This window comes from Gorilla gorilla, chromosome 1 (genome assembly GCF_029281585.2).
Source record: "Gorilla gorilla gorilla isolate KB3781 chromosome 1, NHGRI_mGorGor1-v2.1_pri, whole genome shotgun sequence".
NCBI classification, from domain to species: Eukaryota; Metazoa; Chordata; class Mammalia; order Primates; family Hominidae; genus Gorilla; species Gorilla gorilla.
The window spans coordinates 194198449-194215180 of NC_073224.2; the positions used below are offsets into that span (position 1 = coordinate 194198449).

General features: G+C 39.7%; 1 protein-coding gene across 5 annotated transcripts in view; it reads left to right on the forward strand.

Annotated features, from left to right (window-relative positions):
- Positions 1-16732, forward strand: part of IPP (intracisternal A particle-promoted polypeptide) — a 58846-nt gene that overhangs the window by 13601 nt on the left and 28513 nt on the right. For all 5 annotated transcript variants that reach the window (XM_055347644.2, XM_055347666.2, XM_055347674.2 and 2 more), the window contains exons 4-7: positions 5541-5696; positions 7494-7661; positions 13819-13956; positions 16111-16233. In XM_055347644.2, coding sequence (XP_055203619.2) covers positions 5541-5696; positions 7494-7661; positions 13819-13956; positions 16111-16233 — 585 coding nt within the window. The remainder of the gene's footprint in view (positions 1-5540; positions 5697-7493; positions 7662-13818; positions 13957-16110; positions 16234-16732) is intronic.

Consider the following 16732-nt stretch of genomic DNA (forward strand, 5'->3'; position numbering starts at 1 on the left):
TGAGGTCAGGAGTTCGAGACCAGCCTGGCCAATATGGTGAAACTCTGTCTCTACTAAAAATACAAAAATTAGCTGGGCGTGGTGGCATGTGCCTGTAGTCCCTGCTACTCTGGAGGCTGAGGCAGGAGAATCACTTGAACCCAGGAGGTTGAGGTTACAGTGAGCCGAGATCGCACCACTGCACTGGAGCCTGGGTTACAAAGCAAGACTCCATCTCAAAATAAAAGCAAATAAAATTAGGCTGGGCACAGTGGCTCACGCCTGTAATCCCAGCACTTTGGGAGGCCAAGGCAGGCAGATCACCTGAGGTCAGGAGTTCTAGACCAGCCTGGCCAACATGGTGAAATCCTGTCTCTACTAAAAATACAAAAATTAGCTGGGTGTGGTGGCACACACCTGTAGTCCCAGCTACTTGGGAGGCTGAGGCAGGAGAATTGCTTGAACCTGGGAGGTGGAGGTTGGTGTGAGCTGAGTTTGTGCCACTGCACTCCCACCTGGCAACAGAGCAGGACTCTGTCTCAAAGAAAAAAAAATAGCCAGGTGTGGTGGTGCATGTCTGTATTCCCAGCCACTCAGGAGGCTGAGGCAGGAGAATTGCTTGAACCCAAGAGGCAGAGGTTGCAGTGAGCCGAGATCTCACCACTGCGCTCCAGCCTGGGCGATAGAGTGAGATTCTGTATCTAAATAAATAAATAAGTAAATAATTTAAAATTACCCTGGCATGGTGGTGCCTACTAGTAGTCCCAGCTACTTGGTGGGAGGCTGACAGGGGAGGATCACTTGAGCTCAGGAGTTTGAGGCTGCAGTGAGCTATGACTGTGCCAGTGCACTCCAGCCTGAGCAACAGAGCAAGACTCTTGTCTCAAAAAAAAAAATAAGGAAGAAAATAATAAAAATAAAAATAATTTTATACATATTATTTATAATACAAAAAATTTACCTAAATCTTGCTATAAGTTAACAAAAGAAGAAACTGAAGTAATAACTAATTTCAGATTTATGTTCCCTTGTCCCAAGAAATATTTATTCTAAAAGGTTCATGTAGAATTAAGGACAAAAGATGAAAATCATTAAAAGAATCATAGTTTCAAATTGTATTTCAATTTTAAACAGTATCAACTTTTTGCTAAGAAAAATTAGGTAATTAGCATTTTTATTTTTCTTTCCACTCCTTTTTTTGTGTCAAGGTGTATAGCCCTTATTTATATATATATTTGTAGTCATGATTCCCCTAGCTCTGTCCTTTTAGTTTTGAATTTAAATGGATTTGATGTTCTCTACCAACTTTTTGACCATGGTCTTTTCATTGATGATTTTTTTTAATATGCATTGTTTTGGTTGGCTGGATTTCATCATCAAGTGCTTTTTTAAAGAAAGCCTCATGATTACTGTGTTTCCTGAATTCCTTCATATTTGAGAATTTCTATGTGTTGCTTTTTAAATTTCACACCAATTTGGGTGGGCATAATACTGTTTTTTTTTTTTGAGATGGAGTCTTACTCTGTCTCCCAGGCTGGAATGCAATGGCGTGATCTCGGCTCACTACAACCTCCGCCTCCTGGGTTCAAGCGATTCTCCTGCCTCAGCCTCCCGAGTAGCTGGGATTACAGATGCCCACCACCACACCCGACTAATTTTTGTATTTTTAGTACAGACGGGGTTTCGCCATATTGGCCAGGCTGGTTTTGAACTCCTGACCTCAGGTGATCCGCCTGCCTCGGCCTCCCAAAGTGCTCAGGCGTGAGCCACCATGCCCGGCCAATATTCTTTAATTATAATGATTCTCCTGTGTCTCCTCTCCTCAAACTTTGTAAGGCATAGTTTGGATTTTGGGGTTTTTCTTTTTAATGACTTGCTTATTTATTTATTTATTTATTTTTTTTGAGATGAAGTCTCACTTTGTCACTCAGGCTGGCGTCAGTGGTGTGATCTCAGCTCACTGCAACTTCTGCCTGCTGGGTTCAAGCAATTCTTCTGCCTCAGCCTTCTGAGTAGCTGGGGACTACAGGCGTGCACCACTATGCCCAGCTAATTTTTGTATTTTTAGTAGAGATGGGGTTTCACCATATTGGCCAGGCTGGTCTCGAACTCCTGACCTTGTGATCTGCCCACCTCGGCCTCCCAAAGTGCTGGGATTACAGGCGTGAGCCGCTGCACCTGGCCATGACTTGATTTTTCTGATTGAATGTCTAAGGAATTCTCTTTCATTATTCTTGATTTGTTTTGAAGTTGATCATTTTTTCATTAGACTGCCGTATATCTTTTCTCTTTGAAATTTTAGTTTTTCCTTCATTTTGGGGAAATTTTCTTATGTGAAATTTCTAAATACTTTAAATGTTTCAAGGCCGGGCACGGTGGCTCGCACCTGTAATCCCAGCACTTTGGGAGGCTGAGGCAGGCAGATCACGAGGTCAGGAGATTGAGACCATTCTGGCTAACACGGTGAAACCCTGTCTCTACTAAAAATACAAAAATTAGCCAGGCGTGGGGGTGGGCGCCTGTAGTCCTAGCTACTCGGAAGGCTGAGGCAGGAGAATGGCATGAACCCAGGAGGTGGAGCTTGCAGGGAGCCGAGATCGCACCACTGCACTCCAGCCTGGGCGACAGAGCAAGACTCTGTCTCAAAATAAATAAATAAATAAATAAAAATACTTTAAATGTTTCATTTGGTAGTCTTTTTCCTTTTATTGGAACTTCTTTGTCATTCATACTTATCATCTTCTAATGTTACAGTATTTTTTCTCTCTATTCACAATTATTTTCTCAAGCCTTTCCTCCACATCAGTAATTTGATTTTCAGTCATATCTATTGTTTCTAATTTATTAACTGTACAATACTGTCATTTCATTTCTTACTTTGTTTTCTTAGCAATGCATCTCATCTGTATTTGAGCTCTTGTTTTGCAGGACCTACATTGTTTTTTGTGTTTTTTTTTTTTTTTTTTTTGAGGCGGAGTCTCGCTCTTTTGCCCAAGCTGGAGTGCAGTGGCGTGATCTCGGCTCACTGCAACCTCCCCCTCCCGGGTTCAAGCAGTTCTCCCTGCCTCAGCCTCCCAAGTGGGTGGGATTACAGGTGCCCACCACAACGCCCAGCTAATTTTTGTAATTTTTAGTAGAGATGAGGTTTCACCATGTTGGCCAGGCTGGTCTTGAACTCTTGACCTCAGGTGATCCACCCGCCATAGCCTCCCAAAGTGCTAGGATTACAGGCATGAGACACCGTGCCCGGCCAGGACCTACATTCTTAAACAATTGTATCATGTGAAGCACTTACGAGGAGTCTGTCTATTTGTAGCTGATGTTTTCTTCTGACTGAATTCTTCAATCTCTTATCTTCTTTTTCCTGGGATGTACTTTTTTTCTTTTTCCCCCGAGACGGAGTGTTGCTCTGTCACCCAGGCTGGAGTGCAGTGGCCGTGATATTGGCTCACCGCAACCTTTGCCTCCCGGGTTCAAGCAATTCTGCTGCCTCAGCCTCCTGAGTAGCTGAGATTACAGGCATGTGCCACCATGCCTGGCTAATTTTTGTATTTTTTAGTAGAGATAGGGTTTCATCATGTTGGCCAGGCTGGTCTCTTAACTCCTGACCTCATGGTTCGCCCCCCTCGGCCTCCCAAAGTGCTGGGATTAGAAGTGTGAGCCACCACACCTGGCCCTGGGATGTACTTTAATAAGGCATATGCTCTTTCTTGATATCTTGCTCATACTGAACTGTTGTTCATGTCAACTCTGTTCAAACTCTGTTCTGATAATACAAGAACTAATTCTCCTTGGCACTCTTTCTACCTAGTACAACTACTTTGTTTTCTCTAGTCTAAAATTTGAAGGCTATGTGTTGTGTTCTTGCCACCTTTGTTCTGTTTTGTTTTGGGACAGAGTCTCACTCTGTCACTCACACTGTCATGCAGTGGGGCAGTCATAGTCACTGAAGCCTTGACTTCCTGGGCTCAAGTGATCCTCCCTCCTCAGCCTCCAGAGTAGCTGGAACTAAAAGTTCATACCACCACGCCCAGCTCATTTTAAAATTTTTTGTAGAGACAGGGTCTCACTGTGTTGCCCAGGCTGGTCTTGAACTCCTGGCCTCAAACAGTCCTCCCACCTCAGCCTCCCAAAGTGCTGGGATTACAGGCATGAGGCACTGTGCTGGCCCTTGCCACTTCTTTCTAGCCTGAGGCATGAGGGTGGTTGAAGACTAGAGATCCACTAGGGCTGAGATCCTTACTTAGGAACTTGACTTTGATATCTCTATTGAGTTCTTGTTATTTATCTTATATCTGGGTCTACTTAACCTGGCCAGAGATGTATCCCACTAGTGTGGACTTTGGCTACCACAGTGTTCTGTTAGAGAGCAAATCCAGGTGATCCTTTCTACCTTAATGGTCTTGTAAAGACTTTTCCTTTTAATGATTTTGTTCGTCAACTTTTCTCAGTTCTGCTTTTCATTCTTGATTCTGTCTGCAAATTATTATTAGTGAAAATTCTCAAGATTTTGTTAGTTGACCATTTTTCTTCAATATTGCTTCTTGTCTGGGATACAGAGAAAAGATTAGAGATGGAAGAATAGGAGACAATCTCTTGCTAGCATTTATAATGCCTTTGTGCAAATTAGAAAATAGTGCCCTTTCAGGGAGAACAGGTCTTACAACTTGGCAAATGAACACAGGTTGACTCTCATCCCGTTTACCTCCTCAGCTAAGCACGCTTGAGCAAGGACAACCTACCTCATCATATGTATAATCCTTTTAGGATATGGTACTCATGCCACCAGAATTTATTTTTCTTGCTTTGTCTATCATTCTTAAATGTTAATGACATAATTTTATATCTTTTTTGTTACGTTTTAAGTATAGAATTTGTGGCTATTTTAATTTTTAAATTTTGTTAGATAATTGTGATCTTGTTTCAGTTTGCAATCTTTATTTGGAAATTCTTCTTTTTTTTTTTTTTTTTATTTTTGAGACAGAATCTCACCCTGTCATCCAGGCTGGAGTGCAGTGGTGCAATCCTGCCTCACTGCAAACTCTGCTTCCCGAGCTCAAGTGGTACTCCCACATGAACCTCCTGAGTAGCTAGAACTATAGGCATGTGCCACCACACCCGGCTAATTTTTGTATTTTTTGTAGCAGCAAAGTTTCATTCACCACATTGGCCAGGCTGGTCTCTAACTCCTGGGCTCAAGCAATCCACCTGACTTGGCCCCCCAAAGTACTGGGATTACATGCGTGAGCTACCACGTCTGGCCTGGAAATTCTTATGCATGGGGGGATACTGTGAAGCATATATATTTTTAGTAATTGCTATTCTGCTTATATATGAAGCATATATTTTAACAACAACCTTTTTTGTTCTTCATTAGTGAAGAAAATACTTACCTTAAAATAGTCAGTACCAATATTTGGTATTGTAGGAAACAAACACCATTGTTTGATGATGATTTTTTATTTCTTGATGGTTAAATGTGTCTTATCTTTATAGAAATGTATTTTTTCAATATTATTTAAAAATTGTTTAAAACATTGTCTTTTAAAATATTGTTTTAGGAGTATCCGATTTTAATCTTCGTGTTGCATTGCAAACACTTCTGAAAGAGTACTGTGAAGTATGCAAATCTCCCAAAGAGAACAAGTTTTGTAGTTTTCTGCAGACATCTAAGGTTCGACCTCGGAAGAAAGCAAGAAAGTACCTGTATGCAGTAGGTGAGAGAGCCCTTAAAAAAGTAATAGAAATTATATTTGTGTTCCAGATCAAACCTTTTTAATATTTTGTTGTTATTACTATACATGTCAGAATATGTGGGTGTGTTGAAGAAGCATATTTAATTTCACATACAGACTACAGATTTATAAACTGCATTTATATATTATGACAAATATGTCTAAAAAGAAATAGCTATTCATTTGATATCTGTTATTCTGTGATCTAAACCTTTGAGTTCGTAGATTATCCAGTTATCAAATAAGTGACTAAAGAAATGCTGCTTTAAAAGTAAAAAATTTGAATTATTGTGAAAAATAAATAAATCTCAAGTTTTTAAACTATTCACAGTATCTTAGTCATTAGGAGTGATAGGAACCAATGATCTCCAAAGTGTGGTTATAAAAGATGATCCATAGGAATATCAGAGGAACATATTACAACTTCTTCTTTTTTTTTTTTGAGGTAGTCTTACTCTGTCTCCCAGGCTGGAGTGCAGTGGCACGATCTCGGATCACTGCAATCTCTGCCTCCTGGGTTCAAGCGATTCTCCTGCCTCAGCCTCCTGAGTAGCTGGGACTACAGGCATGCGCCACCATGCCCAGCTAATTTTTGTATACATATATATATATATTTTTTTTAAGTAGAGACAGGGTTTCACCATATTGGCCAGGCTGGTCTCGAACTCCTGACCTTGTGATCCGCCTGCCTTGGCCTCCCAAAGTGCTGGGATTACAGCCGTGAGCCACTGTGCCCTGCCACATATTACAACTTCTTTTCATTTTTATTTTAAAAAGCATTAAACTTACATCTGGATGTGGTGGCTCATGGCCTGTAATCCCAGCACTTTGGAAGGCTGAGGTGGGAGGATTGTGTGAGCCCAGAAGTTCAAGACCAGTCTAGGCAACATGATGAAACCTTGTCTTTATGCAAAAATACAGAAATTAGCTTGGTGTGGTGGTGTGTGCCTGTAGTCCCAGCTACTTGGGAAGCTGAAGTGGGAGGATCACTTGAGCCCAGGAGGCAGAGGTTGCAGTGAGCAGAGATTGTACCACTGCACTCCAGCCTGGGCAACAGAGCAAGACCCTGTCTCAAAAAAAGAAAAAAAAAGCATTAAACTTTATCAGCATTTAAAATACATATAATATATAGCATATTGATACATATAGTCCAGATCTGTATACATACTATTTTTATGTAAGTACCTTATGTATGAGATAATTTATAATTTACATATATATAATTACATATATGTATTAATATTTAAGTATAATGCTTTTGGGTGCTTAAAATTTTTTTGCCGATTGGATGTATAGTCAAAACAAGGATTTCATCAGGAGGTTGATGAGGGAAGATCGAGGCTGCAGTAAGCTGTGATCACATCACTGCACTCCAGCCTGGGTGACAGAGTGAAACCCTGCCTCAAACACACACACACACACACACACACACACACACACACACACACACAGCTTTCAACTCACTATTTTTAATTGAAAAAGACATTAATGAAAGTTATAATGAAACTTTCCTAATTTAACAGATAAGCAGTGCCTAGGTTTATATTTCATATAATATTCTATTTATAACCAAGACCAAGTGGTAAAACACTGAGGCTAACCTTCTTACTGTATTTAAGCAACAATCTTTCAGGAATTGGCAAATTTAAGAATATTACATTATATGTATATAGAGAAAGTAATTTCTAAACCATTTATTTCTTGTTATATAGTAGTTATACTAAATGTTTAGATGTAGAACAGTAGATTTTCATTACTACTTTTTCTTCTTTTGTTTAGGTGGATATACTCGGTTGCAGGGGGGTCGCTGGAGTGATAGCAGAGCCCTCAGCTGTGTAGAACGTTTTGACACCTTTAGCCAGTACTGGACCACTGTGTCTTCACTTCATCAGGCTCGAAGTGGGCTGGGAGTAACAGTTCTGGGAGGGATGGTCTACGCTATTGGAGGTAATAATAAAAATGTCTTATTTTCTTTATTAGTCTTGTTGGCTATATTCTAATATGCTTTATGATTTATATGTTGCTATGTGACATACATGTATCTAATTGTCCTCAATAAGTATTTACAGAAAGGAAGGAAGGAAGGAAGGAGGGAGGGAGGGAGGGAGGGAGGGAGGAAAGGAAGAGAAAGGGAAGAGAAGGGCAAGGGGAAGGGGAAGGGCAAGATGGTCAATATTTCATATCAGATGAATTCTATGATTTATCACAAGCCAGAATACTTAGGTTTGGTTTTAATGAAAAGTTGTGGCGGGGTGCAGTGGCTCACACCTGTAATCCCAGAACTTTTGGAAGCCAAGGCAGGCGGATCACTTGAGCTCAAGAGTTTGAGACCACCCTGGGCAATATATCGAGACTTTATCTCTACAAAAAATTTAAAAATGAGCCAGATGTGGTGGCACATTCCTGTAGTCCCAGCTACTTGAGAGGATGATGTGGGAAGATTGCTTGAGCCCAGGAGGCAGAGGTTGCAGTGAGCCATGATCGTGCCACTGTACTCCAGCCTGGGTGACAGAGCAAGACCCTCTCTCAAAAAAGAAAAGAAAAGTTGTTTATAGAATATGGCACCTGCCTGGCGTAGTGGCTCATGCCTGTAATCGCTCCCAGCACTTTGGGAGGCCGAGACAGGCAGATCACCTGAGGTCAGGAGTTCAAGACCAGCCTGGCCAACATGGTGAAACCTTGTCTCTACTAAAAATACAAAAAAATTAGCTGGGCATGGTGGCGGGTGCTGGTAATCCCAGCTACTCAGGAGGCTGAGGCAGGAGAATCATTTGAACCCGGGAGGCGGAGGTTGCAGTGAGCTGAGATCGCGCCATTGCACTCCAGCCTGGGCAACAAGAGCGAAACTCCATCTCAAAAAAAAAAAAAAAAAAAAGTGGCATCAAAATTTAGATCAATATTTATGATAGAATTTTTTTAAATTCTGAAAGCTGCATAATGATTCATTTAATAAACCAAGCAGTATGGATACTGGATACATAAAAACCAAGTCAACAAAATAGTAGGATATATTTCTTGGTTGAAATCATGGTGTTTTGTAAAACCGTTTTTATGAATTATTAAATAATAAAGTAACTGGGACTATAGGCATGCATCACCATGTATGGCTCATTAAAAATTTACTTATTTATTTGATATGGAGTTTTGCTCTTGTTGTCCAGGTTGGAGTGCAATGGCATGATCTGGTGATCTCAGCTCACCACAACCTCCACCTCCCGGGTTCAAGCGATTCTCCTGCCTCAGCCTCCTCTGTAGCTGGGATTACAGGCATGCACCACCACGCCCGGCTAATTTTGTATTTTTAGTAGAGACAGGGTTTCTTCATGTTGGTCAGGCTGGTCTCGAACTCCTGACCTCAGGTGATCCATCCGCCTCAGCCTCCCATAGTGCTGGGATTACAGACATGAGCCACCATGCCCAGCCAATTTTTTTTTTTTTTTAGAGATGGGGTCTCACTATGTTGCCCAGGCTGGTCTTGAACTCCTGAGCCCAAGTGATTCTCCTGCCTCAGCCTCCCAAAGTGCTGGGATTACAAATGTGAGCCATGGCACCCATACTGTATATAAAAAAAAATTGTAATTATTTTATTTTTATTTTTATTTTATTTATTTATTTTTTAGTGGGCCAGGGTTTGGTGAGTCATCCCCACCCAAAAATTTTATAAATATTTTCTGACTATGGTACTGTCAGTTTAAATTATGGCGATATAGGAACTATTTGATTTTTATCTTTACTTTGGAGGGTATATAACTCAGAACTGTTTATTAAATCAAGAAATGACATGTGCAACAGAAGATTCCAACAAGGAAATTAGAATTTTAAGCAATAACTTCCTGTCTGCATAAAGAGCACAATTCTGTGTAGTCCTTGACTACAACTTTAATAATTCCTTTTATGTGTCTTTTGTCAATTATGCATAGTTTTATCACTTGAACTCTTCTGTTTAACCTAGGGTCAGAGGTCCTTCTGTGACACTTGCGTATGTATGTATTCCATCCCCTGATACCACAGAAGTGCTTACAGAGGCTCTTCAAAACTGCTATGACTTCACTAGCTATTAATACTGTCAACATTGCTATCTTAAGATATTCCTTAATATATAACTTTTAAATACTTTTAAAATTATAAAAGTAATTCAGGTTTGTTGTAGAAAATTTTGTTAAAACAGAAGCATATGAAAAAGAAAATTTAAATCCCTTATGCCATAATCATACCACCCAGAATAATCACAGTTAACATTTTGGTTTAGTTTCTTCCCGATACATACATATCTGGGTTCATATTCTAAATGTTGGGTTTTTAAAATTAAGATATAATTTGCATACCAAATTCATCATTTAGAGAATATAGTTTAGTGGTTTTTAGCATAGTCACAAAGTTGTGCAATCGTCACCACTATCTCATTCCAGAACATTTCATCACCCCAGAAAGAAACACTGTACCCATCAGCAGTCACTTCCCATCTCTCCTCCTAAACCCTAGTAACCGCTAATCTACTTTATGTCTCTATGGCTTGCCTATTCTGGACATTTCATATAAATGGAATCATATAATATTGTGTCTGACTTCTTTCACTTAGCATGTCATAACACGTATCAGTACTTCATTTCTTTTTATGACTGAATAATATTTCATTGTGTGGAAATAATCATATTTTGTTTGTTTATTCATTCCGTAGTCGATGGACATTTACATTGTTTCCACTTAATATTCAAGTAAAAGTTTTTGTGTAGATGTAAGTTTGATTTCTTTTGGGTATATACTTAGGAGTAGAATTGTTAGGTTATATGGTAACTCTATATTTAACTTTTTGAGATATATATTGTTATTAACTTTTTCTTTTTTTGCTTTTTACTTACATAAAATATTTATTTTTATTTTTATTTTATTTATTTATTTTTTGAGACGGAGTCTCGCTCTGTTGCCCAGGCTGGAATGCAGTGGTGCGATGTCAACTCACTGCAACCTCTGCCTCCTGGATTCAAGTGATGCCTCAGCCTCCCGAGTAGCTGGGATTACAGGCATGCACCACCACACCCGGCTAATTTTTGCATTTTTAATAGAGATGGGGTTTCGCCATGTTGGCCAGGCTGGTCTCGAACTCCTGAACTCAGGTGATCTACCCGCCTTGGCCTCCCAAAGTGCTGGGATTACAGGGTGAGCCACCACCCTGTATTTTTATTTTTATTTTTTGAAACGGAGTCTCACTCTGTCACCCAGGCTAGAGGGCAGTGGCTCAGTCTCGGCTCACAGCAACCTCTGCCTCCCGGGTTCAAGTGATTCTCCTGCCTCAGCCTCCCAAATAGTTGGGATTACAGGCATAGACCACCATGCCTGGCCAGTTTTTTGTTGTTGTTGGTTGTTTGTTTCTTTTTGTTTTGAAACGGAGTCTCACTCTGTGCCAGGCTGTAGTGCAGTGGCGTGATCTCGGCTCACTGCAACCTCTGCCTCTCGGGTTCAAGTGATTCTCCTGCCTCAGCCTCCCAAGTAGCTGGGATTACAGACACACACCACCACGCCTGGCTAATTTTTGTGTTTTTAGTAGAGACAGGGTTTCACCATGTTGGTCAGGCTGGTCAGGCTGGTCAGGCTGGTCTAGAACTCCTGACCTCGTGATCTGCCCGCCTTGGCCTCCCAAAGTGCTGGGATTACAGGCGTGAGCCACCACACCCAGCTGGATTTCTTCTTTCAAGAAGTAACTTTTTAGATACTTAGTGCATTTTTAAAATTGTCTGTTTTGTTGATTTGTAGGTCCATCAGGGTTCCCAAGACCACTCCCAGTTTTAGTGATTTGCTAAAAGGACTTACAAGGTTTAGCATGTAATTGTCTCCACAGTTAAGATTTATTATAGTGAAATGTAGAAAACAAAATCAGGAAAAGGCACATGTGATGAAGTCTGGAAGGAACCAGTTTACAGCTTTCCAGAGTCCTCACCCAGTAGAGTCACAGTCACACATGACATGCTTAATTCCTCAGCAATTAGTTGTGACAACATGTGGGAACTGTCTACCAGGGAAGCTCATTAGAGACATAGTGCCCAAGGTTTTTGCAGGCAGCTGATGACATAGCCTCCTTCTTCCTAGCACATACCAAAATTCCAGACCTTCAGAAGGAAAGCGTGTGTTCAGTATAAACCACGTTGTTTGTATAGTTTAAGCACAGTGAGCCACTCTTACCATTTTGGGAAAATTTTGTATCAGTGGAGGGAACTGTTAACCAGCCATATTCCCAGATTCCAGCAAAGGGTCAATCTTCCAAGTAGGACTTTCTAAGGACAGGCATTTTTAGGCCTGCTGTGTTAATTATTTTCTGTACAATAGGAATTTTGTTTATATTCAGGATTCTAGACCCTCATAAAGTCATATGTGCTATAAATATCTTCTACTGTGCTGCTTCATCTTTTATTCTCTTTATGGTATCCTTTGATGAACAGATATTTTTAATTTTAGTGTAGTCAAATCTCTTATTTTTTTCCCTTTATTGTTAATGTTTCTTGCATCTTATTTAAGACATCTTTCCCTACTCCAAATCATAAGGACCTATACCTTCATTGTTTTATACAGTTTTATAGTTTTTCCATTCATACTTATGTCAGTAATCTACCTGGAATTGAGTTTTTATGGATAATATGCAGTAGGGCATTAGTTTCCTCCCGATGTATAGTCAATTATTCTAGCATGAAAGATTGTTGTTTCCCTACTGCTCTGTAGTGCTAACTCTGTCTTCTATCAAGTAATCATATAGGTACGTCTCTGTTCCTAGAATTTCTTTTCTGTTCCATTAGTCTCTGTCTAACCCTTTCTTCATTACTATAGCTTTGTTATATGTCTTGATATATGATGGGACTGTTTCTCCTTATTCTTTTCCGAGAATGCTTGGCTCTTCTAGGCCCTTTGTACTTCCATATAAATTTTAGAATCAGTTTGTCAAATCTATTAAAAAATGGATTTTTTTGATTGGGAATACATTAAATCTTTAAGTCAATATGGGGTAACTATCATCTTTACACTGACTTTTTTTAAAATACAAAAATCTTCATGATACATTGACTCTTATAATTCATGAACATTATTCATCTCTTCATTTATTTAGATGTTCCATAATTTAAAACCTTAAATAAAATTTATAAATGTTATCCATAGAGGCATTGCATAATCTTTGGTTAGATTTACTCCTAAATATGTTATTTTAAAATTCTAAATTACCTGGACATGGTGGCACATGCTTATAGTCCTAGCTACTTGGGAGGCTGAGGCAGGAGGATCGCTTGAGTCCAGGAGTTCGAGGCTTCAGTGAGCGATGATTGTGCCACTGCACTCTAGCCTGGGTGACAGAGCCAGACTCTGTCTCTAAAAATAAATAAATAAATAAATATCAAAAACATGAAAATTTGGGTATCTTTTTAAAATTTTTTCATTTTCAGGCTGGGTGCGGTGTCTCACACCTGTAATCCCAGCACTTTGGGAGGCTGAGGTGGGCAGATCACGAGGTCAGGATCTTGTGATCCTGGCTAACAAGGTGAAACCCCGTCTCTACTAAAAATACAAAAAATTAGCTGGGCGCGGTGGCAGGCGCCTGTAGTCCCAGCTACTCAGGAGGCTGAGGCAGGAGAATGGCATGAACCCAGGAGGCGGAGCTTGCAGTGAGCCAAGACTGTGCTACTGCACTCCAGCCTGGGCGACAGAGCGAGACTCCGTCTCCAAAAAAAGAAAAATTTCATTTTCTGTTTGTTGTTAGAAAAGGATTACATTAAAACTCAAATTGTACCAGGGCCAGCCACCAAAACTAATATGTGAAAAAAAATATAGAAGTGTTAAAATGCAAATTGTATCCTAAAACATTACATGGATTGTTTGATTGTTTGGGTGGTAGAAATAGATAATAGGAAAATTGTGCCTCTGTTTCATAAGTGGGCTTTAATAAATGGCAGTGCTCTAGATTCAAAATACTGCTTGACAGGCAAATGAAAGTTAATGAATAGTATAAAATCAGACATAATGGTTGAATTTTTGACGATAGGGAATACTACTGAATATTGTGTTATGGTGCTAGTCTGTTGGCATTACTAAACTTTATAATATTTGTCTCTTTTATTTAACTCAGGTGAAAAGGATTCAATGATTTTTGATTGTACCGAATGCTATGATCCAGTTACTAAACAGTGGACAACTGTAGCTTCGATGAATCATCCCCGCTGTGGCTTAGGAGTGTGTGTGTGTTATGGGGCTATCTATGCTTTAGGTAATTATGCCGTTCAGTTTAAAGATAGCTAATATTGTTTATGTATTTTTAATTTTCATTTTTGTGGATACATAATAGGTATATATATTTATGGGGCACATGAGATACAGGCACATAATGCGTAATAATCACATCTTGTAAAATGGGATATCCGTCTCCTCAAATATTTATCCTTTGTGTTACAAACAATCCAGTTATACTCTTCTAGTTATTTTTAAATGTACAATTAAATTATTGACTATAGTCACCCTGTTGCACTATCAAATACTAGGTCTTATTCATTCTTTTTTTTTTTTTTGTATTCATTAACCATACCCACCTCCTCCCTCCCCACCCCCACTACACTACCCTTCCCAGCCTCTGGTAACCATCCTTCTACTCTCTATCTCCATGAGTTCAATTGTTTTGATTTTTAGATCCCACAAAGAAGTGAGAATATGCAGTGTTTATAAAGATAGCTAATATTATTTAAATTATTGGGTTCTGATGACTTTGGAGATGTTCTTTCCCTCTTTTCAGCTCTTTACATTCTTTTTTTAAAAACCAACTGGCTTTAATCTGTATACTCTGGAGGCTGGGCAAGGTCGTAGGGGAAGGTGTAGGTGGGGGTCAGCGGGTCAGGGGTTGGAGGGGGTGCTCCTGGGCTGTCCATCCTAAGGAGGCACTCAGGCGGGGGATGGTACACGAGGACCTGAGCACCTGCAGGGCAGAGCCTTGATGGGCAGATGGTAGATGCCTGCCTGGCCAGTTGGCTGGCTGCCCAAGCTGCTAGTCACACACATTCTTCTGCAGGTATCTCTGGAGCTACTGTATGCTGTAGATGCACTTGCCAGCTCTTTAAATTGTTATTCTCAAAATTGTATTACTGGAGACAAAATATAGATGAGACATCCAGTGAAGTACTTTAGCTGAGTAGTTAAATCTCATTATTTTAATTAAGCATATAACATTTTTACCACCCTGCATAGTGGCCTAATTATGTCTAATATAAGAAAGCACATGCCAAAAAATTAAATATATCACAAGGAAGTTCTGTACTATATTATTTTTATTCTTGTAGATGTAGTGAATGATTATGAGCAAGGTATTCTACTTTGATTATCTGTGTAACAAATGTTACAATCAAGGTTGTTCCTAGGGAAAGTTATAAGGTGACGTAGCTCTCAGCCTCCCCTATTTTCTCCTTCTCACTCCTTCTTCAGTTCACTGTAACTCAGTGTCTTCCCCTCATCCAAACCTATTGTGGAAAAAATATCAGTTACCTTAAGGTGAATTTGATCTATTATATTTTATTACCTCCATAAGTATCTGCATTTTTCAGTTAATTGTGGGAAATAATATTTTCAGTTTTAAGAATTGGAGAGTGTTGGCTGGACATGGTGGCTTACGCCTGTAATCCCAGCACTTTGGGAGGCTGAGGCGGGCAGATCATGAAGTCAGGAGATTGAGACCAACTTGGCTAACATGGTGAAACCCTGTCTCTACTAAAAATACAAACAAAATTAGCTGGGCGTGGTGGTGGGCGCCTGTAGTCCCAGCTACTCCGGAGGCTGAGGCAGGAGAATGGCGTGAACCCAGGAGGTGGAGCTTGCACTGAGCCTGAGCCGAGATTGCACCACTGCACTCCAGCCTGGATGACACAGCGAGACTCCATCTCAAAAAAAAAAAGAATTGGAGAGTGTTAAGAAAATGTTATTGTGGGGATAAGGGGCCTTTTTGAAGTTCCTGAAATTACACCAAATACATGGTATACTCTGATTAGGTTTGGAGCTGGCCTTGATTAGGATAAACATTCTAAATAGCCAGAAGTAATTTCAAAAGGTAGTTTTGCAAAATACCATCTTTTCCATGCAATATATTGAAGTTTTGGGGCTCTTGTTGTTTTGTTTTTAGTCTTTAGTGAAAAATAGGGAGTTAAAAGACTTGAATTCCTTTTTTTTTTTTTTTTTTCTCAAAAGAGCATCAGTTATGCAAAGGACCTGAGTTCTACTCATGGTCAAATTCTAACTTTTTCATGGGATCGTGGAACAGATAACCTCTTTGGCTCATGTGATATCTATAATATGAAGTATTTGGTTTAGATGTTTTCTAAGGTCTTTGTCATAAATAAGAATCTTTTATCCCGGAAACAAACATTTTTCTATTTCATTATAGGTGGATGGGTTGGAGCTGAGATAGGGAACACCATTGAACGATTTGATCCTGATGAAAATAAATGGGAAGTAGTTGGTAACATGGCTGTGTCACGCTACTACTTTGGGTGCTGTGAAATGCAAGGTAATCACTTTATAAAATATTTTTCCTCAAAATGTAGTTCTGAAAAACTGTTTGAGGCCTTATTTTCACAAAAGTATATTTTAAGTCTGTTAGTATTGAATGACTGATACTAGCAGCATAGAAGTTCTGCTTTTTACCTCCTGTCATTGACTTTTATTTCTGTATTGCTAAAATAATTGATTTGATTTTTTCAAAAATAAACAAGGCTAGAATTAAAAATTGTAAGTAAGCAGGAATATCTGACTAGCACAATAAACATTTGAAGTGTTATCTGTTATTGTCTTTTCTCTCCCATGAACATCTAAGTAAATATTTCTAAGTAGGGAGAGAGTATCAGAAACAGTTTTTGGGCATGGTGGCTCATGCCTGTAATCCCAGCACTTTGGGAGGCTGAGGCAGGAGGATCACCTGAGGTTAGGAGTTCGAGACCATCCTGGCCAACGTGGTGAAACCTCATTTCTACTAAAAATACAAAAATTAGCTGGGCATGTTACTACAC